The 27,818-nt window shown below is 37.1% G+C and overlaps 1 protein-coding gene across 1 annotated transcript; it reads right to left on the bottom strand.

Moving 5' to 3' along the window:
* Window positions 1-6,101: 6,101 nt before the first annotated feature.
* On the bottom strand, window positions 6,102-6,644 carry LOC145632846 (uncharacterized). Its single transcript, XM_081685178.1, has one exon. The coding sequence runs from the start codon at window positions 6,642-6,644 to the stop codon at window positions 6,102-6,104; it is 543 nt and encodes a 180-aa protein (XP_081541304.1).
* Window positions 6,645-27,818: the final 21,174 nt, after the last annotated feature.

The following is a 27,818-nucleotide window of genomic DNA, read 5'->3' as shown; positions in this document are numbered from 1 at the left end:
TGCAATCTTGGTCTCAAATTGCTCACAAACACACATACATTCATATACAAGTCAATTCATAGCAAGAATTTTGACATTGAAGCTCAAAATTAAAAACCCCCAATTTGATTTTTCTAGGGTTTTAAACAAATATGGAATTTACAACAAAATTTAAGACATAATCAAGGGAAACTTACATGGATCCTTGTGAGGAATCGAAAATGAGGAAACTAGCAAAAAAATTGGAGCAAATTTGGTGGAGATTTGAACTACAAAAGCTCAAAAAATCTGTAAAAATGGTGCAGCAACCACCGCGATACGGTGGTCAAACGCTATGGCACGGTTAACCTTCCCCGTGTCATGGTGAATGCTGGACAACAACGGAGTTCCGGCAACAACTACGGAAAGCAGTGTAGCTTAGGCAAAAGCAGCGACAACAAATAAAAAAAAAGGGGGTAGCTATGCGCAGCCGGACGCCGTGTCATGGTGCGCACCCCCGCTCGCCGGTGTCGTCGGCTGTGGCACGGTGATCTGTTTAATTGGAAAAAATGGAGAAGAGAAAGAGAGAAGCAGGAGGTTGAGATCGAAAATGGTGAAGAAGAAGTGAGAAAATGGAGAAGAAGCAGCTAGTATTTAAAGGGAGAAATATCGTTAAGCTAGCATTTCCCGTGCCACGAAACCTGTTATCTTGTAACGGCATGTTTGCGCGTGGCACGGTGAAAACGTCCAGGCGCGTGAACAAAAACAGCACAAAAGAAAACCCCGCGACGGGGGATTCCCCACCGTTTAACGGGGCTCATGCACCGTGTCGCGTGATATTTCCACGTGGCACGGTATCCTGTTGTACGCCGGTATTCATTTCTAAGCCTTCCGACAGATATTTTAGCATCTTTGACCAAGTTCGAACGATTTTCCGCAACTTTTGGTTAGTTATTTTTTCACCGGAATTGCGCGGAAAATTTTAATTAGTATTTAAAGGGTATCAAAATTACCGATTTGCCTCTAACAAGCATTAGGATTGCATTTCCGACGCTTTAAGCACCTAATATAGTCGGATAATCATTTTGAAGGTAAATCATCTGCGGCCCACGTTCGGGGATAATCGAACCATCATACACTTGCAAATTTCAGCGATTATATCAGTTGTCGGTTTTCCTCAAGCCTGGAAAACATTATCGGTGGATTTTTCTTCAAGTATAGAAAACCGCCAAGTCGGCTTTCATCAAGAATGGAAAGCGTTATCGGTGGATTTTTCATCAAGTACAGAAAACCGCGAAGTCGGCTTTCCACAAGCATGGAAAGCATTATCAGTGGATTTCTTCAAGCATAGAAAAACACCAAAATCATATGTCGACGTTCCTCAGGCATGGAAAGTATCATCCGGTAGGTTTCTTCAGGCTTAAAAAGCTCCAAATTCATTAGTCGGCTTTTCTCAGGCATGGAAAGCATTTCAGCAAACGTCATCCGGTGGATTCCTTCAAGCATAGGAAGCTGCCAAACTCATTTGTCACCGATACACTGGTGTCAGATACGTATTCTATCCCTTTACTTTTTTTTACCTGTAGAACTAACGTTTTTCTGCAGATAACGGCGTATACAGAGTGATTTAGGATCGCAGAACGTCTTAAATCATTCTCCGTCCCTATCGACTATTTCGACTATCGTTTTCGAAACTAACGTTTCTACAAATTCGGTCAAAGTGGGGGCTTCTGTAGACACCTAAAAATGTCTCCCCAAAACCAAACAACCTTTCACTGCCATTATTGGTCGGGTTTAGTATTTAATCTCGAGAGTGCTTAAAAATCGTATTTAATTAAGTCCATGGATCAGTCTTGATGTTTAGTCAAAGCATAGTTCTTTATTTTTTAATTTCAGCCCAAACCTTTTAATTTTATTATTTTGGCCCAAACCTTTTATTTATTTTATTATTTTGGCCAAAACATTTTATTTATTTATTTATTTTGGACTAATTAATAATAATAAATAAGAAATGGCCCGAAATTATCAATCGGCACTAAAAAATGCTGAACGAAATTAGGGTTAAAAATGAATTTAGACGGAAAAACGGACTACAGGCTCCCGCGTCACGGCAGTTGTCCACCGTGTCACGGGAATTTGCCCCGTCTGACGGTCGGATTCCCCGTGACACGGTGCCTCTGCTGTGACATGGGGCAATTCCGTGTCCTTTCCGCGTAAACCCTTCACGCGTTTTATTCCCCGTACCCTAAATATTTTCTGCGTCACACAGCTGTCGACCGTGTTACGGGAATTTGCCCCTTTTGACGATGTTAAGCACCGTGTCACGGTGCCCTCTACCGTGTTGCGGTGCAATTTTTTTTAGGGTTTTTTTTTATCTTTTTAGGGTTTCGTTTGTTCCCTCAGCACATTTTTTCTATAAATACCCCCTCAATTTTGATGTACGGGGCAAGAATTAATTCTCTCTTTTTCTCTCCTCTATGCTCTAGCCTAAAACACTAGCCTACCCTTCTTCTTTCAAAATTTCCTCTTCAAGAACTCCAAGGAGTCCATACTTTACTCATGGTTCTGTCCTTAAGCCAAGGCGTGAAAGTTGCAAGCAAACAGAATCAAAGTAAGAATTATGTTCCTTTTATTTCAATTATTTTTCTAACGGTTTTCATATTGTTGGATTTATTATTAAATTGCTTCCAATATTAATGCTTATTTATGATCACCATATTTCATGTTAAAGGGAATATGTAATTGAAAATCACGCCTAATAAGATAATTTGGACAACCGGTTTAGGTTCCTTTTTAATCTTGATGTTAATTGAAGTGATCATGATATTTTAGAATTATATGGTGCATTAATATTCAACCAATTTAGCTTAATAATAGATTGGAGCGAATTGAATCTTTGTTTGCATGCCTTTGAGATCGCAGGAACCACTTTTCACAATAAGAATTGAGTAGAGGCCAATACAGGCAAATGTGACTCCATGACTCACTTCGTACCATCATCCCCGATCCTCCTTTCGTGGTTCCGAACCATATGGAGTTAGTAATCTCATGGATTATGAATAGGGTATAACCTTCACGGGTCAATCGTTGTTTCCTATCGTTGTCCCTTTATCATGGTTGCCTTTTAAGATCCGTGAACGGTTTACAAGTTTCTTAAAAACTTGTTGGCTGCTCCCTACTTTGCTTTGTCCCTAATCGTTGTCCCTAATCGTATATGTCATTTCCCACTTCCTAAGAGTGTCAAGCATATTCACAACATGCTTAACGTAGACTCACTTCAAACGACGCCTACACAACCCTTTTCTCAAACACAAAATTCTGCATTCACAAGATCTAGACACACCTTGTAACACCCCCAAATTACTCTCTTATATTTACAATAATAATCCAACTTTAGGGAGTAACATGGGAGTATTACCTCCACGTGATTACGTAAGGCTTAACACAGTTTTGCAGCGGAAAATAGTACTTAACTTTCATTAATAGTAATAATAATAGTTTGATACACTTTAAAAGTAGCTACACCACTAATACTATGTATACTACATTAAACTAGGTGATCACCGCCCATCATTCCCAATGTAGCATATAGTTCACATTGTCCCATCGCCATCACCTATCTACTTATCAAAATGATAAGTAGGGCCAAGCCAAAAAAAAAAAACAAATACGTATTAGCCAAAATGCTAAGTACATACAAATGCTAGACATGTAAAAAAAATTTAATTAATTAAACATGCTTTCGAATAGATTTAACTTTAATAAATCATAATTTATCCAAACCATTCCTTAATAGAAATTCATGTATAAAAAAACTTGTCAAAAGAACCAATTTTCGAAATAACCAACTTTTCAAAGATAATTCCGAATAGGATGGATCAGTCCATATTTTCATAAATCATTTTCCCATCCAAGTGTGCACACCCCCAAGCTAGTAACTCCTTTACACATTGCTATCAAGGGGAAATACTATATCATAAAAAGTCCATAGTCTTCAACTTACCCCGCGTAGTGGGAGTTAAAAATCCAAAAATCCAAGGAATAAATCCTGATAAATAAACTTTCCAATATCTCATACTCGGGATAAATTAAAACAATAAAACATCCTTCTTGAATATCAATACAAGTTTATAATAAACCATATAAAATATTTTAACATTTGTGATTAAACGATTAAAACATGCTTCACCGAAATATATTTCACAATTATTTAAACATGGTTCGAAATCACTTAACATGTAAATCAGTTGCATATAAAAGCCACTTATAAAAGATCTAGCCACGTGTACGTACCTCGATCTTTGCACACAATTACGAAGCTCCTAATTTTGAACCCGAAATTCCTCCTATAACAAACCAATAATCCTAATCAAATACTTTTCAACCCATAGACACGATGACTTAAAATACCGACTTTGACTAGTTGTGCATGAACAACTTATTAGTATAACTCTTTTATAAAGTTAACACTTGTATTTATGTAATTATCGTTAGTAATCCTTAATAATAGTAATAATAATAATAATAATAATAATAATAGGAAGTAGTAGTACCGCAAATAAGTAGTAATTATATATGTGAATAGTAGTAGTAGTAATTTGTGCAAGTATTTGTTGTAGCTAGTAGTAATAATAATAGCATACATCAACAGCAACAACTATGATAATAACAATAATTATAACAACAGTAATTATAATAATAATAATAATAATAATAATAATAATAATAATAATAATAATAAAAATAATAATAATAATAATAATAATAATAATAATAATAATAATAATAATAATAATAATAATAATAATAATAATAATAATAAAAGGTAGAAATAGTAGTATCATACATACGTAAGTAGTAGTATATAACTATATATATAAGTTGTTGTAGCTAGTATGTAAGTAATAATGACAATTAAGACTATAAATAATAAAATAACAATAAGCTAGTTAATAGATACAAATATAGGTTCTTGGGAGTATGAAATGCATTTAGGCCATAAAAGAGTTCAACGTACTCTTATTATTTATCAGAAGAACAAAGACCAAATTGGTCTTAGTTGGAGCAATGGTGCGCAAGGAAGAACAGGGGGAAAGAAGGAGGGCTTGTCATGGTGGATGTCCAGATGGTGGCAAGGAGGCAGAGGGTTACCGGCCAGGTGATGGGTGGCTGGTGGTGCACGGCCTGGTTGTAGTGGCACGCGGCCGTTGGTGGTGCGGAGGAGAGATAAGCTAGTAGGAGGGAGAAAGTAAGAAGAGGAACTTAGAGAAGTGGGGTGAAGTAGTGCTTTGGTCTCATGGCTATTCATTGCAATGGCTTGGTACTATTTCATCCATATTATTTAATGTAGGAGGCAAGTGGGTGGGTAGCTCCCACCTTGCCGACATATATATATATATATATATATATATATATATATATATATATATATATATATATATATATACACTACACATATGAATTGAACTCGTATAGCGAATTTTGTACTTTGTTGTCTGAATCGGGTATAACTTATTAACGGTTGAAAATTTGATATGGGTACGACAAATTTTTGACTTGGCTCGTATAATTAAAATCATCATAAAATATAGATATAAAATTATCATATAATTTTTTTTTATGATAAAATATATCAGAAAATCCATATTTAATACTTCCTCCGTTCTATTAATATTGTAACAATGGACTTTTTGCACTATTCATCACTCTTGTTTGACCATATAATATGAGTTATACGTTAAGCAAAATATAGTCAAGTGAGATCTTGTTGGATTCGTCTCATATAATACTTTCACAATATCAACTTTTTATAATTTTTACTCTTACACAATTATAGATATTTAGCATATAAAATGTGTTTTGGGATGCGTAATTTCTTCCTTATTGCAATATTAACAGAACAGAGGAAGTAATTATTAAACGACTTTAAAAATACGGGGTATTATAGTCTACCCCCCTTAAAAGAAGTTTCGACCTCGAAACTTGAGAAAAAGTTGGTTTAATATTCCAAGCTAATATAAATTGACTCATGCACAACTTATAATGACTCGAAATGACTTAACTAGCAACTCAAAATGACTCAAAACTAACTAAAAAGGGCAAAAGCGCAAAACTCTATCACATTCTACCCCCCTTAAAAGGAGTTACGCCCTCGTAACTCGACTAACCTCATAAAACAATTCTGGATATCTTTTTCTCATATCTGCTTCGACTTCCCAAGTAGCTTCCTCGGTTTTATGGTTTGACCATAAAACCTTGACTATCTTAACATCCTTGTTCCTAGTGCTTCTCAACTTACTATCTAAAATCTTCACGGGCCTTTCCTCATAAGTCAAGTTTTTGTCCATCTCGATGGTTTCAGGCTGTAAAACGTGGAAAACATCTGGTATGTACTTCCGAATTTGGCTCACATGGAACACATTGTGAACTCTCTCTAGCTTGTTAGGTAAATCCAACTTGTATGCCACTTTTCCCACCTTTTGGATGATCTCATACGGTCCAATGTACTTCGGGCTTAACTTTCCTCTTTTCCCGAACCTCATCACTCCCTTCATCGGAGATATTTTCAATAAAACTTTCTCACCTACTCCGTATTCCTCATCCCTCCTCTTCAAATCTGCATAACTCTTTTGACGATCATGTGCGGCTTTAATTTTCTCTTGAATCATCTTTACTTGTTTCACCATCTCTTCGATCATCTATGGCCCAAGTGTAACAGTCTCACTTATGTCGTTCCAACATATCGGGCTTCTACACTTTCGCCCATACAAAGCCTCGAATGGCGCCATCCCAATGCTTGCATGATAACTGTTGTTGTAGGAAAATTCTATCAAGTCCAAATGATCTTCCCACAAACCCTGGTACTCCATAACACATGATCTCAGCATATATATCCTCCAAAGTTTGTATTGTTCTCTCTGTTTGACCATTGGTTGTGGGGTGGAATGCAGTGCTCATCAACAACTTAGTCCCCATAGCCTTTTGTAAACTCTGCCAGAATTTGGATAAGAACCTTGAGTCTCTATCCGAGATGATTTCCTTCAGCACACCATGGTATTTCACCACAAATTTCACATACGCTCTTCGCAATTGATCCATCGACCATGTACTCCTCATGGTTATGAACGTTGCACATTTCGTTAGTCAATCCACTATGACCCAAATTGTATCATTTCCTGCTCGAGTCTTGGGTAAGGCTCCCACGAAATCCATAGAGATCGAATCCCACTTCCAACTAGGCACCTCCAAGGATTGAACTGTTCCTTAGGGTCTCTTATGCTCGATCTTGACCTTTTGACAAGTTAAACATCTAGCCATAAATTCTGCCACTTCCCTTTTCATGTTCGGCCACTAGAATGTCTTTTTCATGTCCTTATACAACTTATCCCCTCCGGGATGCATTGAATAAGGAGAACTATGAGCTTCCTCCATCAACTTCTGCTTAAGATCGCTTCGATTCTGAGGGACACACCATCTCCCTTTAAACCTCATGCTTTCATCATCGGCTATTGAAAAGTCCAATACTTGCCCTTCCTTGATCTTCTCTTTAATCTTGTTTAACTTTTCATCTCTGGGCTGACTTTGCCGAATTTCCTCATAGATTGATGGTCTGCTCAACAAGGCACTCAAGATCTTCTTAACTTCTCCTTGCTCCAATACCTCCAAATTCATCTTTTGGAATTCCGCACACAATTGATCTGGTAGAATAATCATTGCATTAATTGCATGACTTGACTTCCTACTTAATGCATCAGCTACAACATTCGCTTTCCCTTCATGATACTGAATCTCCAAATCATAATCCTTAATCAACTCTAACCATCGTTATTGTCTCATGTTCAGCTCCTTTTGAGTGAATATGTACTTCAAACTCTTGTGATCGGTGTAAATCCTACATGTTACTCCGTACAAGTAGTGTCTCCAAATCTTTAATGCAATCACAATTGCGGCTAACTCCAAGTCATGGGTCGGGTAATTCACCTCATAAGGCTTCAATTGTCTCGAGGCATAAGCAATTACCTTTCGATTTTGCATCAACACACAGCCTAACCCAAACTTTGACGCATCACTATACACCTCATATTGCTCACTTCCATCAGGCAGGGCTAACACAGGTGCCGTAGTCAACTTCTCTTTTAATATCTTAAAAGCCTTCTCACACTCCGGATTCCACTCATACTTACATTCTTTCCTCATTAGGCTCGTCATAGGCCTTGCAATTCTCGAGAAATCCTTAACAAATCTTCTATAGTAACCTGCTAACCCAAGAAAACTCCGTACATCTGACACACTCCTCGGGGTCGGCCATTCACTCACAGCCTTTACCTTTTGCTGGGTCTACCGATACTCCTTCCTTAGAAATCACATAACCTAGGAAAGCTACCTCTTCCAACCAAAACTCACACTTTGAAAGTTTGGCGTACAATTGATGCTCTTTCAAGGTTGACAATACCATCCTCAAATGATCCTCATGCTCTTCCAGGTTCCTCGAATACACCTAAATATCATCGATAAACACCACAACAAACTTATCCAAGTATGGCCTAAAAATTCGGTGCATTAAATCCATAAAAACAGCAGGTGCATTGGTTAACCCAAATGGCATTACAGTGAATTCATAATGACCATAACGAGTCCTAAAAGCACTTTTTGCAATGTCCGACTCTGCTATCCTCAACTGATGATACCCTGACCTCAAATCAATCTTTGAAAATATTCCCGCCCCTTTCAACTGGTCGAACAAATCATCAATCCTAGGCAACGGGTACTTATTTTTCACTGTCACATTATTCAACTCTCGGTAATCTATACATAGCCTTAAGCTTCCATCCTTCTTCTTTACGAACAACACCGGTGCACTCCATGGTGATGAACTCGGTCGAATGTATCCTTTCTCCAGCAAGTCGTCTAACTGGGTCTTCATCTCTTTCATCTCAGCCGGGGCCATCTTATATGGAGCCTTTGAAATAGGTCCTGTCCCGGGCACTAAGTCTATAGTAAACTCAACATCCCTCACAGGTGGCATCCCTGGAATTTCTTCGGGAAAAACGTCAAGAAATTCATTTACTATTGGAATATTTTTCCCCTCCTCTCTTCCCCCTTATTCTATCCTTTGGACGCTACATAAATACACTGGATGTCCCTTTGCTACACACTTCTTAAGTTGCAAAGCAGATATGATTTTTAACCCTGATTTCCTCCCCTCCCTTCGATAAGTTACTCTAACCTTGCCCGGGCCACTCAATGTGACCTTTTGGGCCTCGCAATCAATTTGGGCCTTGTACTTGCCCAACCAGTCCATCCCCAAAATAACATCGAGATCTTGTAAGTCAAGCTCGATTAAGTCTGATGGAAACTCTACATTTAAAATAACAAGAGGTACACTCTGATGCATTTTAGTGCAACTCACCACTTCCCCTGATGGGATAGCAATATCTAAGGAAACAGACACCAGACTCTCTAACTTGAGTCTATCTACTAAAGTTCTAGAAATAAAAGAGTGAGACACCTCTGAATCAAACAAGACTTTAGTAGACATAGAACAAATAAAGAAATTGCCAATTACCACATCGGAGGCAGTTGCAGCCTCACGGCTATTCATCACAAACACACGACCCTTGGGAGTGGCTCCACTGTTGTTGTTGGGTCCAGGCTTAGGATTGAATCCGCTGGGCTGAATTGGCTTGGGTCGGTTCTTCTCATCTTGGGGTTTACCCGATTGCTCATCTGAAACCTTCTTGTAACACTCATACTCACGGTGGCCTAGCTTTTGGCAGTAACTGCAGGTCACTAGGTTTCCCTCACAATCCTTTCCTGGGTGGTATTTCGCACATCTCTTGCAAAAATAAGCTCTCTTGGATTCGTCTCCATTCCCTCGGTTTCCATTTCCTCTTTCAAAATTACCCCTGTTGTCCCTTTTCCCATTAAAATTCCCACTCGGGTTCCTCTCAACCTTGGGTTTCTTCTCACCCCCATTGAAAGCTCCACTAGGTTTCCTCTTTTCCCCAGAATAGTTTCCCTCTAGCTCTCTCCCTTTGATCCCATAAAGGTGCGCTGCCCTCCCGAAAACCTCATCTAAGGTCTCAAAAGTCATTCCTCCCAATTTCCTTTGAAGGGTTAAAGTCAAACCTTGCTCAAACCTCTGGGCCTTAAGTGCCTAAGTTGGCACTACCTCAGGTGCAAATCTCATTAACTCAATGAACTTGCTATAATACTCATTAATTGTCATGTTCCTCATCCTAAGGTTCGCAAAATCCATGCACTTCTACTTCCTCAAATAGGAAGGGTAAAACTTCTCTCTCAAAGCTTCCTTTAATTGAGCCCACCCAAAGTTAGGATTACTCCACAAGTCATCTCTCCTTTGACTCCACCACAAATCGGCTTCCTCTCTAAGGTAATAAACAACATTATTGACTTTAAATTCATCAGGGCAATTAATAGCATCAAAGAGTTTATCAAATTCTCTCACCCAATTTTCTAAGCTCATTGGGTCTACTTTGCCAAGGTAAGTGGGTGGTTTGGCCGCAGCTATTCTTTTAAAAACTTCCCCAAAAGCATCAAGGTCATTATAGGCTTTTCCCTGGTTTGAGATAATACCAGCTATGTTTTCGGTTATTTTGGTTAGCCTTTTGATGACAGAGATGACCTTGGAACTACTCCCTTTCTTAATTCGTTTCCTTAGAGACATGATCTTGAATAATGTGGTAATTAAGCACATAAATGTAAAAACAGATTACTCATCCATCCAACAAAGACTCGGAGATGTGATAACTTTACTGTTCACAAAATATCTTGAATACTAAACGTTCATCACTTTAACTAGCAAGTCTAAATTGCCATTTTAGAAGCAACTCTAAGTGATATCTCAAAATAGATCATCACAAGATTTATCATAATTTGCATACAATTATATCATACAAATCAACAAAGACTACTTCACCATATAATTCATCACATAAGAGTGCAATTCACCTTCCAATCTTTTTCCAATTAGAAATAATTTTCGAATAATAATCCATAAACCTTCACTAATATACCTTGGAATATAAAATTCCCAAAAGACGATCAATCTCAATGCAATTCAAATTTTAATTCGAACCTTTATATTCTAAAACATAGTTTGGACGTTTGCTTAGTCCATATGCACATAATTCACGTTAAGTTCAAAATTACTTTTTGAATACGTTTCAAATTCTTGTAATTTCGAAGATATTATATATAGTTATAAGTTGAATACTTGATTCATAATGTGGATTAATTGGACCAATGAGATCCCAGGTAGGAGAGGATAGGGTCGACGTTGCCTAGAGCCCAAATCCTGCCTTAGCCAGAGCTCATTGTCAATCCAATAATCCCCATTATTAATCTTTCTTTGTATTAAAATAGAAAGTAGTTTTTACTTGAATACATACTTAATATATATTTTAGGATAAACTAATGAGAGACTCTATCCTATATGCCCTTCTTAGGTCTACCCATCAGTTTTATATTCCAATTTTTATCTTTTTTTTAGACCCGAAAACTGATACCACTTTGTAACACCCCCCAAATTACTCTCTAATATTTACAATAATAATCCAACTTTAGGGAGTAACATGGGAGTATTACCGCCACGTGATTATGTAAGGCTTAACAGAGTTTTGCAACAGAAAATAGTACTTAACTTTCATTAATAGTAATAATAATAGTTTGATACACTTTCAAAGTAGCTACACCACTAATACTATGTACTACATTAAACTAGGTGATCACCGCCCATCATTCCCAATGCAACATATAGATCACGTTGTCCGATCTCCATCACCTATCTACTTATCAAAATGATAAGTAGGGCCAAGCCAAAACAAAACAAATACGTATTAGCCAAAATGCTAAGTACATACAAATGCTAGATATGTAAAACCAATTTAATTAATTAAACATGCTTTCGAAGAGATTTAACTTTAATAAATCATAATTTATCCAAACCATTCCTGAAAAGAAATTCTTGTATAAAAAAAACTTGTCAAAAGAACCAATTTCCGAAATAACCAACTTTCCAAAGATAATTCCGAATAGGATGGATCAGTCAATATTTTCATAAATCATTTTCCCATCTAAGCGTGCACACCCCCCAAGCTAGTAACTCCTTTACATAGTGCTATCAAGGGGAAAGACTAGGTCGTACAAAGTCCATAGTCTTCAACTTACTCCGCGTAGTGGGAGTTAAAAATCCAAAGATCCAAGGAATAAATCCTGATAAATAAACTTTCCAATATCCCATACTCGGGATAAATTGAAACAATAAAACTTCCTTCTTGAATATCAATACAAGTTTATAATCAACCATATAAAATAATTTAAAATTTGAGATTGAACGATTAAAACATGCTTCACCGAAATATATTTCACAATTATTTGAACATTGTTCGAAATCACTTAACACGTAAATCAGTTGCATATAAAAGCCACTTATAAAAGATCTAGCCACGTGTACGTACCTCGATCTTTGCACACAATTACGAAGCTCCTAATTTTGAACCCGAAATTCCTCCTATAACAAACCAATAATCCTAATCAAATACTTTTCAACCCATAGACACGATGACTTAAAATACCGACTTTGACTAGTTGTGCATGAACAACTTATTAGTATAACTCTTTTATAAAGTTAACACTTGTATTTATGTAATTATAGTTAGTAATCCTTAATAATAATAATAATAATAATAATAATAATAATAATAATAATAATAATAATAATAATAATAATAATAATAATAATAATAATAATAATAATAATAGGAAGTAGTAGTACCATACGTAAGCAAATAAGTAATACTTATATATGTGAATAGTAGTAGTAGTAATTTATGCAAGTATTTGTTGTAGCTAGTAGTAATAATAATAGCATACATCAACAGCAACAACTAAGATAATAACAATAATTATAACAACAGTAGTAGTAATAATAATAATAATAATAATAATAATAATAATAATAATAATAATAATAATAATAACAATAATAATAATAATAATAATAATAATAATAATAATAAAAGGTAGAAATAGTAGTATCATACATACGTAAGTAGTAGTATATAACTATATATATAAGTTGTTGTAGCTAGTACGTAAGTAATAATGACAATTAAGACTAAAAATATTAAAATAAAAATAAGGTAGTTAATAGATCCAAATATAGGTTCTTGGGAGTATGAAATACATTTAGGCCATAAAAGAGTTCAACGTACTCTTATTATTTATCAGAAGAACAAAGACCAAATTGGTCTTAGTTGGAGCAATGGTAAGCAAGAAAGAACAGGGGGAAAGAAGGAGGGCTTGTCGTGGTGGATGTCCGGATGGTGGCAAGGAGGCAGAGGGTCGCCGGCCAGGTGATGGGTGGCTGGTGGTGCACGGCCTGGTTGTAGTGGCGCGCGATCGGTGGTAGTGCGGAGGAGAGATAAGCTAGTAGGAGGGGGAAAGTACGAAGAGGAACTTAGAGAAGTGGGGTGAAGTAGTGCTTTGGTCTCATGGCTATTTATAGCAATGGCTTGGTACTATTTCATCCATATTATTTAATGTAGGAGGCAAGTGGGTAGCTCCCCACTTTCCGACATAGTCTTTATATATATATATATATATATATATATATATATATATATATAAGTATATATTTTTGTGTAGTACTAGTGTACTACACATATGATTTGAACTCGTATAGCGAATTTTGTACTTTGTTGTCTGAATCGGGTACAATTTATTAACGGTTGAAAATTTGATTTGGGTACGACAAATTTTTGACTTGGCTCGTATAATTAAAATCATCATAAAATTATCATATAAAATTATCATATAAATATTTTGTATGATAAAATATATCGGAAAATCCATATTTAATAATTATTAAACGACTTTAAAAATACGGGGTATTACACACCTAGCCAAATTCGAAGTGGCCTTCGCCCTAGACGTGAAAGGTTTGATTTCTGAGGGTTTGGTCCTAAATCTAGTTTAAACTTTCTTAATCTTTATTTGATTTAATTGTTTTATTACTTTCCTTGAAGTTACTAACGCGTGTATTTTGTTATTAGAAAGAGATACGAGGCATCCAAGTAAGTGTTTTAATTGTTTTATTGATATTATGATATAGAAATCATGTCTAGGTTTTTATTTTGATTCCTAGTATCATGTTAGGATGTTTTTCTTAATTGATGTTTAGGGTGACAACAATAAATTCCTAGTATCATGTTTAGGGTAAAGAATATAATGTCAACTATGATGATGCTTCCTATTGTCTTTCCTAATATTCAAGTTAGTGTCATGTTAGGGCTATATATTTGATCTTTGATCTTTTGTGACATGTTAGGGTTTGTTATTAATCTTGTTAGTATCATGCCTAGGATCTTGCTATTATTATGCTTTAACATGATTATTTTAATTATTGTTATTGTTATTTTGATTACAATGATTAATATTATGATTATTATTATTATCATGTTGCTTGATGATTTTTATTGTTATTGCTTGATCACACCTTTTATGCATGTTTAAAGGGAATTGGTACTTGTAATCACGCTTAATAAGATAATTAATAATCTTGTTTAGGGTTAATTTGATTATAATTCAAGTGATCACTAATAATAGTTTTATTTGTGCATTAATATTCAATCAACATAGATAAACAGGTTTAGGGTAAACCTAATGATTGCATGTTAGTCAGAAAGCGCATATGAATACGAGAAGAATAAAGTAGAGGCCTATTATTAGGGCAGGTTCAATCTCTTTTAGGTTGGATTTGTACCTTCATCCCCAAACTTCTAGTCATGGTTCCAAACCTATTGGAGTTAACGATCCCATGGATCGTTAAGGGGTGTAACCTTCACGCTGTGAACGGTTTACAAGTTCCTAAAACTTGTTAGCGACTCTTTTGCTCTATCTTCCTTCCCTTTGGACGCCACCATACTTAAGTGTATGATCATCTGACCGTTCCCCTGTCAGTGATTGCTATTGTTTTTCTTTCTTGACCGCCACCATCTAATCAGTTTTTCATTTCTTGGCGGCAGGTGGGGTCGGATGGTCATCCTTGATTTCATCAAGGTCTATTGGCTCTTTGCCCTGATCGGCTACAGCTGCCGCGGACTTGACGTCCGAGAGATAGCACTTTCGAGCCGTCTTCTGGTCCTCGTTCAAGGAGCCAACAGTTCCATCATCCTTCATATTCATGACCAGCATGAGGGAAGGAATGATGACGGCCTTGCACTCATTAAGATTGGGTCGGACAAAAATGAGATTGTAGGCGATCAGCTTTTCAACCACTAAAAACCGGATGGTCATGTGCCGACCGCTTTATTTCTCTCCCAAGCGGACAGAAAAATCTATCCGTCCGACTGGATGCACAACTCCTCCCCCAAACCTAACAAGGGGATGGGAGACATCCGTCATGCTATCCGGCCTGTATTTGAGGTTGGATAGAAATTTACAACTGATGATGTTTGAGGAGCTTCCTGCATCAATCAAAATGCGGCCAACCTTTTGGTTCGCCACTTTGCATTCTATGACCACAGGGTCATCATGCAGCAGACGGACTTTGCCTCTGTCTTTTTCGGTGACGATGACTTCGGGGAAGGTGGATATGCTAGCTGCATGTCCCTCTTCAACAGAGTGGACCATCTTCCTAAGATGGTCATTGGTGCCTGTAGACACCTAAATATGTCTCCCAAAAACCAAACCCAGTGATGAATACCTTTCATGTCATTTGATTATCAAACAAAGCGAAAGTGTAGAAAGTCTAGTGATGATGATGTTTTTATTAAAATATTTCTTCTTTCTGTTTTTGAAAATATTTATTTTCTTACCTTATTTATGAAAAACTTGCATTCCAGTTTAGTTTGGTTCATGATAAGGGTCCAATAATAGTGTAGTTGGATAGGGCTTTAAAATACCTTTCCAACGATATATTATAAGCCTATTTCCGATGAATAATGAGGAAGTTATGGCTAAAATACTAAATTGGGCCCGGTTTGGTTTTTATATGTGGCCCAATAATCTAGAGGAGGGACTATTATTGATTATCATTCCTAAAGCTATTAGGATTTATTATAGTCTTCTAGAATATTCTAGAATAACTTTTTAAATCCTAATGGAGTTAGGATTGATAATTATGTTTCAAAGAGTTTGAAATTGAATAAACCTACTCCTTTTTATAATTCTTGTTTTGTACTAAGTGGAATATATTCAGATTTTATTTTTGTGCCTCATAATCTTTATCCAAATCTTATATAATTGGATATATCTTGAAATTATCTTTCCAATGATATATTATAATATTAAATCCGAGTTATAACGAAAAAGATATGAATGAGATATGAAATACTATCAAAAACTGACACCATTCCACTATTTCGACCATATCTTTTTATCTACAAAATATTTTAATCTGATTCTAATTGGGTTAGGAAGTAGACTTCAATATTTTTCCAACGATATATTATATGACTTATTTAGATTTCTGGATCAAAAGATATGATAAAAACAAAATCCGCAAAAACTGTTTCTAGCGCCTAGCGAAAGGATTAGCACCTAGCCCTAAGACTTCGCGTCTGGCGCTATCCTTAGCGTCTGGCCCTAATTTCTGGCGTCTGGAGCCAATCGCGTTTTATTCTTTTCGAAACTCTGCTTTGTTTTTTTATCCGTTCGGCTGATTTTCTCTATAAATAGCCTCCTAAAACCTCCGTTTTCCATCATCAAATATCATCAATTCTTCTCATCAATTTTCTAATTCTTCTCACCAACTCTCATCAAGAATTTCTTGATTCTCTCTCTCTTTCTAAACCAACCCTTTTACAAACACAATTCCTCATATATTAGCACTAGACAAACCTAGCAAAGTTCGAAGTTGCCTTCGCCCTAGACGTGAAAGGTTTTGATTTCTGAGGGTTAGGTCCCAAATCTAGTCTAAACTTTCTTTAATCTCTATTTCAATTATTTAATTTCATTATTTGTTTTATTATTTTCCTTAAAGTTACTAACGTGTGTATTTTGCTATTAGAAAGTAAGTACTTTAATTGATTTATTGTTATTATGATATAGAAATCATGTCTAGAGTATTATTATGATTCCTAGTGTCATGTTAGGGTGTTTTGATTCCTAGTATCATGTTTAGGGAAAAGGTTATAATATCAAATATGCTATTTATGATTCCTGCGATGCTTCCTATTCTCTTCCTAATATTCTTGATAGTATCATGTTAGGGATATATATTTGATTTTTATTGTTTAGTGAGATGCTAGGGTTTGTTATTATTCTTGTTAGTATCATGCCTAGGATCTTGCTATTATTATGTTTTAACATGATTATTTTAATTATGATTACAATTATTATAATTTATGATGATTATTTTAATTATTATTATGATTATTGTTTTTATTATTATGTTCCTTTATATTTTATTTTTATTGCTTGATCACACCTTTTATGCATGTTTAAAGGGACTTTGGTACTTGTAATCATGCTTAATAAGATAATTAATAATCTTGTTTAGGGTTAATTTGATTATAATTTCAAGTGATCGCCAATAATAGTTTATTTGTGCATTAATATTAAACCAACATAGATAAACAAGTTTTGGGTTAAACCTATTGATTGCATGTTAGTCAGAAAGCGCACATGAATACGATCAGAATAAAGTAGAGGCCTATTATTAGGGCAGGTTCAATCTCTTTTAGGTTGGATTTGTACCTTCATCCCCGAACAACAAGTCATCGTTCCAGACCTACTGGAGTTGACGATCTCTTGGATCGTTAAGGGGTGTAACCTTCACCTCGTGAACGGTTTACTAGTTCCTAAAACTTGTTGGCGACTCTTTTGCTCTAGCTTCTTTTCCTTTGGACGCCACTGTACTTTAGTGTATGATCACAGTGGGTTTCAAGCTAGGGATAATGCTTGAAATAATTTCCTACCATTTTTTGCGACTCTACTGGGGAGGATTTCTATTTTAATTCCTAAAATTTATTTCGGCAATGATTTAGAATGAGTGGATGAGACTCGAAAAGTTCTAAATATTTCATGTGCGTAATTTTGATAAACATTTTTGTCATATGCATAAAAAAGATCTCATTGGAAAGACCATCTGTAATGAGTTAAAACATAGGATTTTTACACATAGGAAATTTGAGGAATATCTTTCACAACTAGGACTGAAATAATGCTGCGTGAAACTGGAGAATTTTATCGAGCACAGAAAGCTGCTGATGCATGTAGGAACTAGCATTAGAAAACAGAGTCTAGCACCGAGGATTTGACTCTGGCGCCAAGCGATACTACTGTCGCCAGGAGCCAAAGCCAAATCGCGGCGCCGACCTTTGTTCGCTGGCGCCAAGTTCTTCCAATACCGAGCCAGAAATATGCGTTCTAATTTTGACCAGTTTTTAGCACTGTTTGCTGGATCCTACTTTCGGATTGAGTGTTTCTCACTTTTCTGAATCCCATATGTGTTTTACATATGAACATAACTCTCTGGGAATTCATGCTCCATCTACCTGATTGAACACTCTGTGCAACAAAGGGTACATCCGAGAATGTTGAATTCACCAAACCATGGAAGCGAGTTTTCTTTACTCGCGGTGTCCCATCTACTCACGCCAACCCTTCACGGTTAAGCTTCCGCGCGATGCATCTGGAAAATTAACCATGGACCCACTTTGACTAACCCATATCCCGAACTTTAGAGAACTAGAGCCATGGTTAGGTTGCAAACTCATTGCATCATGTTGTGACTACTTGACTACTTGTGCATACTTATTATGTGACTAAACTAACAGTTTTGTTTGACTTTTGTTTGTAAATAAGTCTTAATAAACTAATTAATGACTAAAGGACTCTAATTAACTAATTAATTAATTAATTTCAGCTAATAAATATGTCTAAAATCGAGTCATAGTCCCTTTAAATCAACCCGGATTTTTATTCCCGTATACTGCACAAGCATCAACTAGTTTTGGTCATATCCAGAGTTCTAGGAATAACTACGAGTTATACAGCCTATGGAACTGTAGCCCCGAGTTTTATCTTTAATTTGGCATTGGTTCATCCCAATCAGAGTCACAGATCAAAAGTTATGACTAAAATACCACAGTCTATCCAGTTTAATTCATATACGCGAGGTCTTAACTTAGTCTTTGTTCGAGTCTAGTCACATAGTCTAGCAACATGGTCATGACACGAGTCTTAACATGTCACCTACACTCACTATTCTTAGCACACACCTTACACATGTCACCATGACCATGTCTTAGGTTCATGCATGAGTCGGTTTTTTCCGTCATTTAAGTTAGGGTACATTCTATTTCTAATCTTTTCATATCTCTCCATCTACATCACCTTTCTTCATATCACGATCTTCATTCTTTTTACCTTCTTCCATCCATTGCATGTTGAATAGAGTTTGAGTCAAATATTTAACAATTAATATCCCTAATTTCCCTTTCCACAGTAATTGGTCAAGAAAAGAAGGGTGATTAATTAAGGACAACATATTTGTTCAAGTTCTACTTTTTTATAAACTAGTCAGTCGGAAAAGAAAAGCTAAGAAGATAATGGCAAGTCAAGAAGAAGTCAATGAACTCAAGAAGCAGTTGGCTGACATGACTGAGACTTGAAGGCTTTAACCTTCAAAATCAATGACCCTGTGAAGCAACAACAAAGCAAGAGAGCTTGAGCAAGATATCCAATGACTAAAAGTTTCAGGGAATTAGTTCAAAAGGGGTCTTGGTGGACAAGGAGCTTCTTCCACAAAAGTTCAATGTCACTGACATCCTTAAATTCAAGGCAACAGATAATCCTTATCTTCACTTAAAAGCCTTTAAAACCATAAGAAACATTAAGGGGATTGATAGGAAAGTCTTTCATTCCTTGTTTTCTTTATCTCTTGAAATCGTTTGTCAACAATGGTTCTTTTCCCTTGACAAAGAGAAAACCTCTACCTGGGAGTCGATAACAAACGCTTTCATAGATAGATATAAGTGCAACATTCAAGACGAAACAGACCATAGACAACTTGAGATGTTAAAACAAAAAGAAAACGAAGGGTTCACTTCTTTCTTCAACAAATGGAGGGAAACTTATGCTAATATGGTTAAGGCTCCTACCGAAAAAGATTATGTAAGGATGTTCATAAAAAACCTTCAAGAAAAATATGCAAAGCACTTAAAATATCAACACAACTTAAATACTTTCAAGGCTGTGTATAATATAGGCATTAACATTGAAGATGACCTTCTGAAAGATAATAGTGCGCGAGGAAAGAAGAACAACCATCCTTTTCCTTCCTCTCCCATTAATGAAGTACATGCTACGAACACCTCTAAATCACGAATCCAAAGATCAAAAGAGTGTTCGCTCCACTTGGTATGAGTTATGAAACAGCTTTCGAGAAGCTACACCACAAAGGACTAGTCATGCCCATAAAACCTATCAAGGATCCAGATCCAGTTCCAGAAGCCAGGCCACCCAAGTGGGATCCTAATAAGCACTGCAAATATCACCAAGGAAAGGGTCACAACACTGAGGAGTGTTGGAAACTCAAAGAAGCTATTCAAGATCTGATTGATGACAATAAAACTTCCGAGATTCTAACCATCACAGAAGATCAAACATCCTTTGATCCTTCACTCCTTATCACACCTATAGGTGAGCCCATGATCGAGACAGCTTATATAACCTCTCTTGATGAAGTGGACATCATTGAGGAGGATGAAAGTCTTTTCTTAGATAATACCAGGGAAAATTTGTCAAGTCTAAAACAAGACGTTCGAAAACTACAAGTTGTCATTGCCATGCTCTTGAATATGGTAGAAGAATTAGGAAATCGGATGATGGTTATTGAACAAAATTCCCTTCAAGGATTTAATGAAAAACTCAATGCTCCTAAGACACGGGCGAAACAGACCATTGAAGAATACACACCAATAGGAATGACTTACAATGAAGCTTTTGACTGTCTTCACGATCAAGGTCTCATTCACCCCATTGGTCCTAGTCAAGACCCTCCGCTTGAAAAACGGTATCCCAATTGGGACCCAAAATCTTATTGTCGATACCATAGAGGTCATGGTCACACCACCGAGGTATGTCTTATTCTCAAAGATCATGTTCAAGACCTCATTGATTTAAATCTCCTTCATGATCCTCCGCGCGACAAGAAGGCCAAGGCTAGTAACAATAGCAGCAGTGGCTGGAAAGGAAAGAAGAACGACAATCCTTCTTCTTCCAAAAACACCCACTCTAGTAACAATGTTAATACCTTTGACCATAAAGGTGTCTTAGCTATGGATAATCAAGGATATAAAAGAAACCCAGGAAAGAGTTCACACCCATTGGAATGACCTATGATGCTACTTTTGATCGTCTCTATGATCGAGGATTAATCAAACCTATTGGCCCTACCGAGGATCCAACACCAGAAAAGCGATCTTCAAGATGGAATCCCAATTCCTATTGCAAGTACCATCGAGGAAACGGTCATACCACTGATGAATGCTACAGGTTTCAAAATCTTATTCAAGATCTCATGGACGTAGACAAGATTCCATTGCCTCTAGCTAACGAGAAGACTGGGTGATGATGAAGCAAACGATACAAGACAAGAGGCGAACTTCAACGACAAGATTTCATGACCTCTTTTTTCTATTTCCTTTTCATTTTTTCCTTTCCCCAATAAGTCTATCATAGGCACCTTTCTTTCCTTAGATTCATTTTGTAGAATTTTTTTCTTTTTCCTTTTAATAAAATGAGCATTTAGTTCCTTGCATATGATCATTGCATTGGGAAAAAAAAATCCATGTCGAACTAAGTACAAGGTATACCAATGATTTGAGGCACCCCTTGTAGCCACATCATATCACCTTTCACCCTTCAAATATGCAATCCTTTTTTGGTAAACCACTTTGAGCCTCGTCTAACGATGGACCCTTCATTTTTCAACCTACATCTACCTAACCTTGGGATGGGATGGTGTGTAACTCATGCAATTTTCAAATAACAAAAGCTTGAGTGATTCAAAAGATTAAAATACCAAAATAGAAATAATAAAGTGTACAAAAGGGCAAGTGTTCCAATGTCTTTGATATGAAAATATCTTTGATATGAACACGTCTTAGATTGCGTTTCTTATCGAGTGCTCAGTACCGTGCCTGAGAAACATAAATGCCAAGTGAGTGATAGACCGCATGATCAGGATTTCCCACACTTATAAAAATAAAAAAATGCAAAAGCAAAAAAATAAGAGAGCAAAAATAAATAAAGCAAAAAAAAAAAAAAGAGAGAGCTAAACCAAAAGAATGAAAATACAAATATTCCAAAAGCAAAGTTGCACACCTTGGAGGCTTATCTAGGGTCTTGAGCCTTTTATCCCCTTCTTCTTCAACCTTTAGCCTAACCACGTTACAACCCTTAAAAAGACCTTTTTGAGGTATACACACTTGTGCGAGGTTGGCTAGAGCTACATTCGGCCTGATTCCTAATGGATACGTATGCAACCTCACATCAAGGTGCGACCGTAATAAACATGCATTCATATTCACATTCACATTCACACATCATGATCATATCAAGGGATCCCCTATGCTCATTCCTATTTACTTAGAGCTAGACTTGGGGGCTTGATCCTTATATCATTAGCTTACCCAGCCTAAGAGTCGCCATCATTTGACTCTTTTCAATATATTTTCCATACTTAGCCCTTGCAGCCTACCTTTAGTGTCACTTTCACACACCGCACAAATACATGACCAAATATACCTTCCCTTAGGAACTCTTTGTCATGAAATCTTAACACAACGTTGAAGCATGCCTTGTCATATCAACATCACTCGCTCATCAATCATCATTGCATCACAAAGTATGAAGTACTTAGCCTCCGCGCCTAAGTTACCTAAATACTTTCATTATCGAGTCAACTAGGATAGTCTAAGATGTTACAATCCTTGTACTATGAGAGACAACGTTACCAGATTAAGCTCATTCAACATGCACTTTCAAAAACTTCGTTTCTTTCTTTTTTCGCGTCTTTCTTTTTCGGGAGAAAGTCGGTACTCTCCAAAAAAATAACGGAATTTTTTTTGCTTTTTTGCATTTTCGAGTCGCACGATCAAAATACAATGCACACACGAGTCATGATTCACACGTGTCAATTCACCTTGGGTCAACCTCAAGTTAGTCAATTTACCTTGGGTCAACCTCAAGTTAGATAGTCACCTTGGGTCAACCTCAAGTCAGTCAATCACATCGAGTCAACCTCGAGTCAATCACAGCGAGTCAAGTTTATTCTTTGAGTGGTGTCAAGTCAATGAGTCAAGCGACATTAAACCTTAGGTCAACCCTAAAATAAATAAGAGATTAGAAACGTCCTATAGTCAATGATAAATACAGGTGCATCCCAACGGAAGCAAGAGCAGAATAGGGAAGCCCGACTCCAGCGCCAGACGACAACATCTAGCGTCTAGCAACAGATTTCAGCGCCTGGCGCTAAATCCCAGCGTCTGGCGACAGAGCAAAATCGCGGCGACAGAACGCTCAACCACACAGAGCAGTTATTTTAACCTCTTCAGCAATTTTGGGTTCCTTGGTACGCCAGTTAGCCCCTATAAGAAATTTGACATGATTAAGTAGTCGGCTTGATTACAATCGCAATAAGTGATCGACCTGACGAAAGATCATCTCACTTAGCTTAAAGCGCCTAAACATTGGCTCATCGCAAGACACCGACATACGGGCTCATAAACAGCAGAGGCACCGACATAATGGTTAACAAGCAGCAAAAGCGTCGACGTACTGGCATAGCGGAAGCAAAGTTCAAGCGAGCTTTAAAGATCGACAAGCGTTGGTCTTCGGAAGTTTTCTTCAGAATATTATCGCAACAAACATTCATAGTATCAAATCTCTATTGTTCAAAGACGCGTGGACAATACTTTCAAGCTCTTTGTTCAGAGACGCATGGACATATCATCAAAGCTCTTTTGCTCAGAGACGCGTGGGCATATCATTCAAAAAGCTTTCTGTTCAGAGACGTGTGGACACATCATTTAGAAGCTCTTTGTTCAGAGACGCGTGGACATATTAAAAAGAAGCTCTTTGTTCAGAGGCGCGTGGAAATATCAAAAATGCTCCATTGTTCAGAGACGAGTGAACATCAAAATAGCAGGATGACATTCCCTAGCTTGCGGAAGGTTGTCACAACGACAAATACAGCAACAAATTGGTTACATTAGAGACGTTTGCGCGACGGTGCAAATATACGCGTTTATTAACTTTATTATATGTTTTACCTAATGCTAGTTTGCAGGTATCGGCGTTACAAGAATGATTTAGAATCGCAGAATAATCTGAATCATTCTTCGTCCCTATCGTTACTTTGACTTTTGTTTTCGAAACTTGCGTTTATCCAAACTCAATCAAAGTGGGGGCTTCTGTACACACCCAAATGTGTCTCCCCAAAACCAAACCAAGTGATGAATATATTTCATGTCATTTGATTATCGGACAAAGAGAAAGTGTGGAAAGTCTAGTGATGAGGATGTTTTTATTAAAATATCTCTTCTTTCTGTTTTTGAAAATATTTCTTTTCTTATTTTATTTATAAAAACGTGCATTCTAGTTTATTTTGATCCATGATAAGGGACCAATAATAGTGTAGTTGGATAGGCTTTAAAAGACCTTTACAACGATATATTATAAGCCCAATTCTGATGAATAATGAGGAAGTTATGGCCAAAATACTAAATTTCATCGGAATTGGGCTTATAATATATCGTTGGAAAGGTATTTTCAAGCCCCATCCAACTACACCATTATTGGACCCTTATAATGGACCAAAATAAACTGGAATGCAATTTTTTTAAAAATAGGGTAAGAAAAGAAATATTTTCAAAAACAGAAAGAAGAGATATTTTAATAAAAACATCCTCATCACTTGACTTTTCACATTTTTGCTTTGTTTGATAATCAAATGACGTGAAAGGTATTCATCACTGGGTTTGGTTTTGGGGAGACACATTTGGGTGTCTACAGAAGCCCCCACTTTGATTGAGTTTGGAGAAACGCAAGTTTTGAAAACGAAAGTCAAAGTAGCAATAGGGACGGAGAATGATTCAGAACGTTCTGCGATCCTAAATCATTCTTGAAACTCCAGTACCTGCAAACTAGCATTAATTAAACAGATAAAAGAGTTAAGAAACGCGTATCTTGCACCGTCGAGCTCACGTCTCTGAAGGGTAACCTATTTGTTGTTGTTTGCTGTTGTGACATCTTTCCACAATCTAGGGAACGCCATCTTGGTGCTTGTTTTGACGATCTTCCACAATCTAGGGAACGCCTTTGATCAATGTTGCTACATCTCGAGCCTTTTCTTGAATCATAGTGACAACCTTTCCAATCATAGCAAAAGTCGTCGAAGACCGCCTTATCACGAACCGCTCTTCTCAAATCTCGGTGACAACCTCCACAATCTTAGCGAATGCCGCCGAAGACCGCCCATCTCGTGCTATCTTCTCAAATCTCGGTGACAACCTCCACAATCTTAGCGAATTCCATCGAAGACCGCCCATTTCGTGCTATCTTCTCAAATCTCGGTGAAAACCTCCACAATCTTAGCAAATGTCGTCGAAGACCGCCCATCTCGTGCTATCTTCTCAAATCTTTGGTGACAACTTCCACAATCTTAGCGAATGCCGTCGAAGATAATTTTACTTGAAGTCACCCTCAGTTGTTGCGATAATATTCCGAAGAAAATCACCGAAGACCAACGCTTGTCGATCCTTAAAGCTCGCTTGAACTTTGCATTAGTCGGTGCGTCGGTGCTTTTGCTGCTTGTAAACCAGTATGTCGGTGCTTCTGAACCAGTATGTCAATGCCTTTATGATGAGCCAATGTTTAGGCACTTTAGGCTAAGTAAGACGATCTTTTGTCAGGTCGATCACTTATTTGCGGTTGTAATCAAATCGACTACTCAATCATGTCAATTTGCTTATAGGGGCTAACTGGCGTACCAAGGAACCCGAAATTGTTGTATGAGGTCGAAATAACCATTCAGAGAGGCTTCGAGCTCTGTCGTCGCTGCAATGCCTCTGGCACCGCAATTTGGCTCTATCGCCAGACGCTGGGATCTAGCGCCAGGCGTTGAAATCTATTGCTAGACACTAGATGTTGTTGTCTAGCGCTGGAGTTGGGTCTTCCCTACTCTGCTCTTGCTGCCGCTGTTCATTGCTCGGTGTCATTTCGAACTTTGAACTTGGTCGTTTCCTTTCAACCAAATCCGCTCAAATCTTTTGTAAATTAAAGTTCTTCATCTCTAATTTACCGATCCATGTAACTCCGCTTATCTTGGAGGAATCTCCTGTATCTTATTCGCGGTTTTTTCAAAAAAAATCCGGGAATGTCCTTGCTTGCTGGGATGCACCTGCATTTATATCTTTGACTATAGGACTTTGCTTATCTTTATTTAGGGTTGACCTAAGACATAGTGTTGCTTGCCTCATTGACTTGTCGTGACTCAAGGTATAAACTTAAGTCACTATGATTGACTCAAGGTTGACTCGACTCAAAGTGTTTGACACATGTGTTAGAATCAAATCAAGGTGATATCATGACATGACTCAACGTGTACATGACTCGTGTGTGCATTGTATTGTGATCGTGGGACTCAAAAAATACAAAAGGGCAAAAAATTTCCATCATTTTTGTATAGGGTACCGACTTTCTCCCGAAAAAAGAAAGACGCGAAAAAGAATCGAATTTTTTGAAGGTGCATGTTAAATGATCTTAGTCAAATGTCATTTGATACTATCTCTCAGGAAGCAAGGATTAATTCATCCTAGGCTATCTCAATTTTTGACTCAATGATGAAAGTATTTAGGTAACTTAGGCGCGGAGGCTAAGTACTTCATACTTTGTGATGCAATGATGATTATGATTGATGAGTGAGGTTGATATGACAAGGCATGTTTCAACATTATGTTAAGATTTCATGACAAAGGGTTCCTAATGGAAAGTATATTTGGTCATGTATCTGTGTAGTGTGTGATAGTGATTCTAAAGTTAGGCCGCAAGGGCTAAGTGTGTGGGAAAATATTATTTTTAGAAGAGTCAAATAATGGTGACTCTTAGGCTAGGTAAGCTAATAATGTAAGGATCAAGCCCCCAAGTCTAGCTCTAAGTAGATAGGGATGAGCATTGGAGATCCCTTGATATGACCATGATGTGTGAATGTAAATATGAATGCAATTTTTTATTACGGTCGCAGCTCGATGTGAGGTTGCCTACGTATCTGTTAGGAATCAAGCCAAATGTAGCTCTAGCCAAACCTCGCACAAGTGTATGTATACCTCAAAAAGGTCTTATTAAGGGTTGTAACGTGGTTAGGCTAAAGGCTTGAAGAAGAAGGGGATAAAGGCTCAAGACCCTAGATAAGCCCCCAAGGTGTGCAACCTCGTTTTTGAAATATTTATATTTTTATGCTTGCACTAGTGGAAAAATAGCTATCCGTAACGGGCAAAAAAGGCATATCCGTAACGGGCAACGAGCGTTACGTATGCCACCTTTACGGATAGCAAATGTTAGTTGTAACGGGCAGTGTCCGTTACAAATAACGAGTTATTCGTAACGGGCAGTTGAAATGCCCGTTATGAATAACCCGTTATTAGTAACAGACATTTCAAGTGCCCGTTGCAAATAACCCGTTATTTGTAACGGGCTTTTCAACTGCCCATTACGAATAACAAGGTTATTTGTAACAGGCATGATTTCTGCCCGTTACAAATAGTGCTACCCCAATTTTTAAAAAAATCCAGCACATGATGTGCTGGATTAGCTAGCTTGCATAATAA

This window comes from Chenopodium album, chromosome 5 (assembly GCF_948465745.1).
Source record: "Chenopodium album chromosome 5, dcCheAlbu1.1, whole genome shotgun sequence".
NCBI lineage: Eukaryota > Viridiplantae > Streptophyta > Magnoliopsida > Caryophyllales > Amaranthaceae > Chenopodium > Chenopodium album.
The sequence above is the reverse complement of the archived record's forward strand: the minus strand, read 5'-3'. Positions and strand labels throughout refer to the sequence as shown.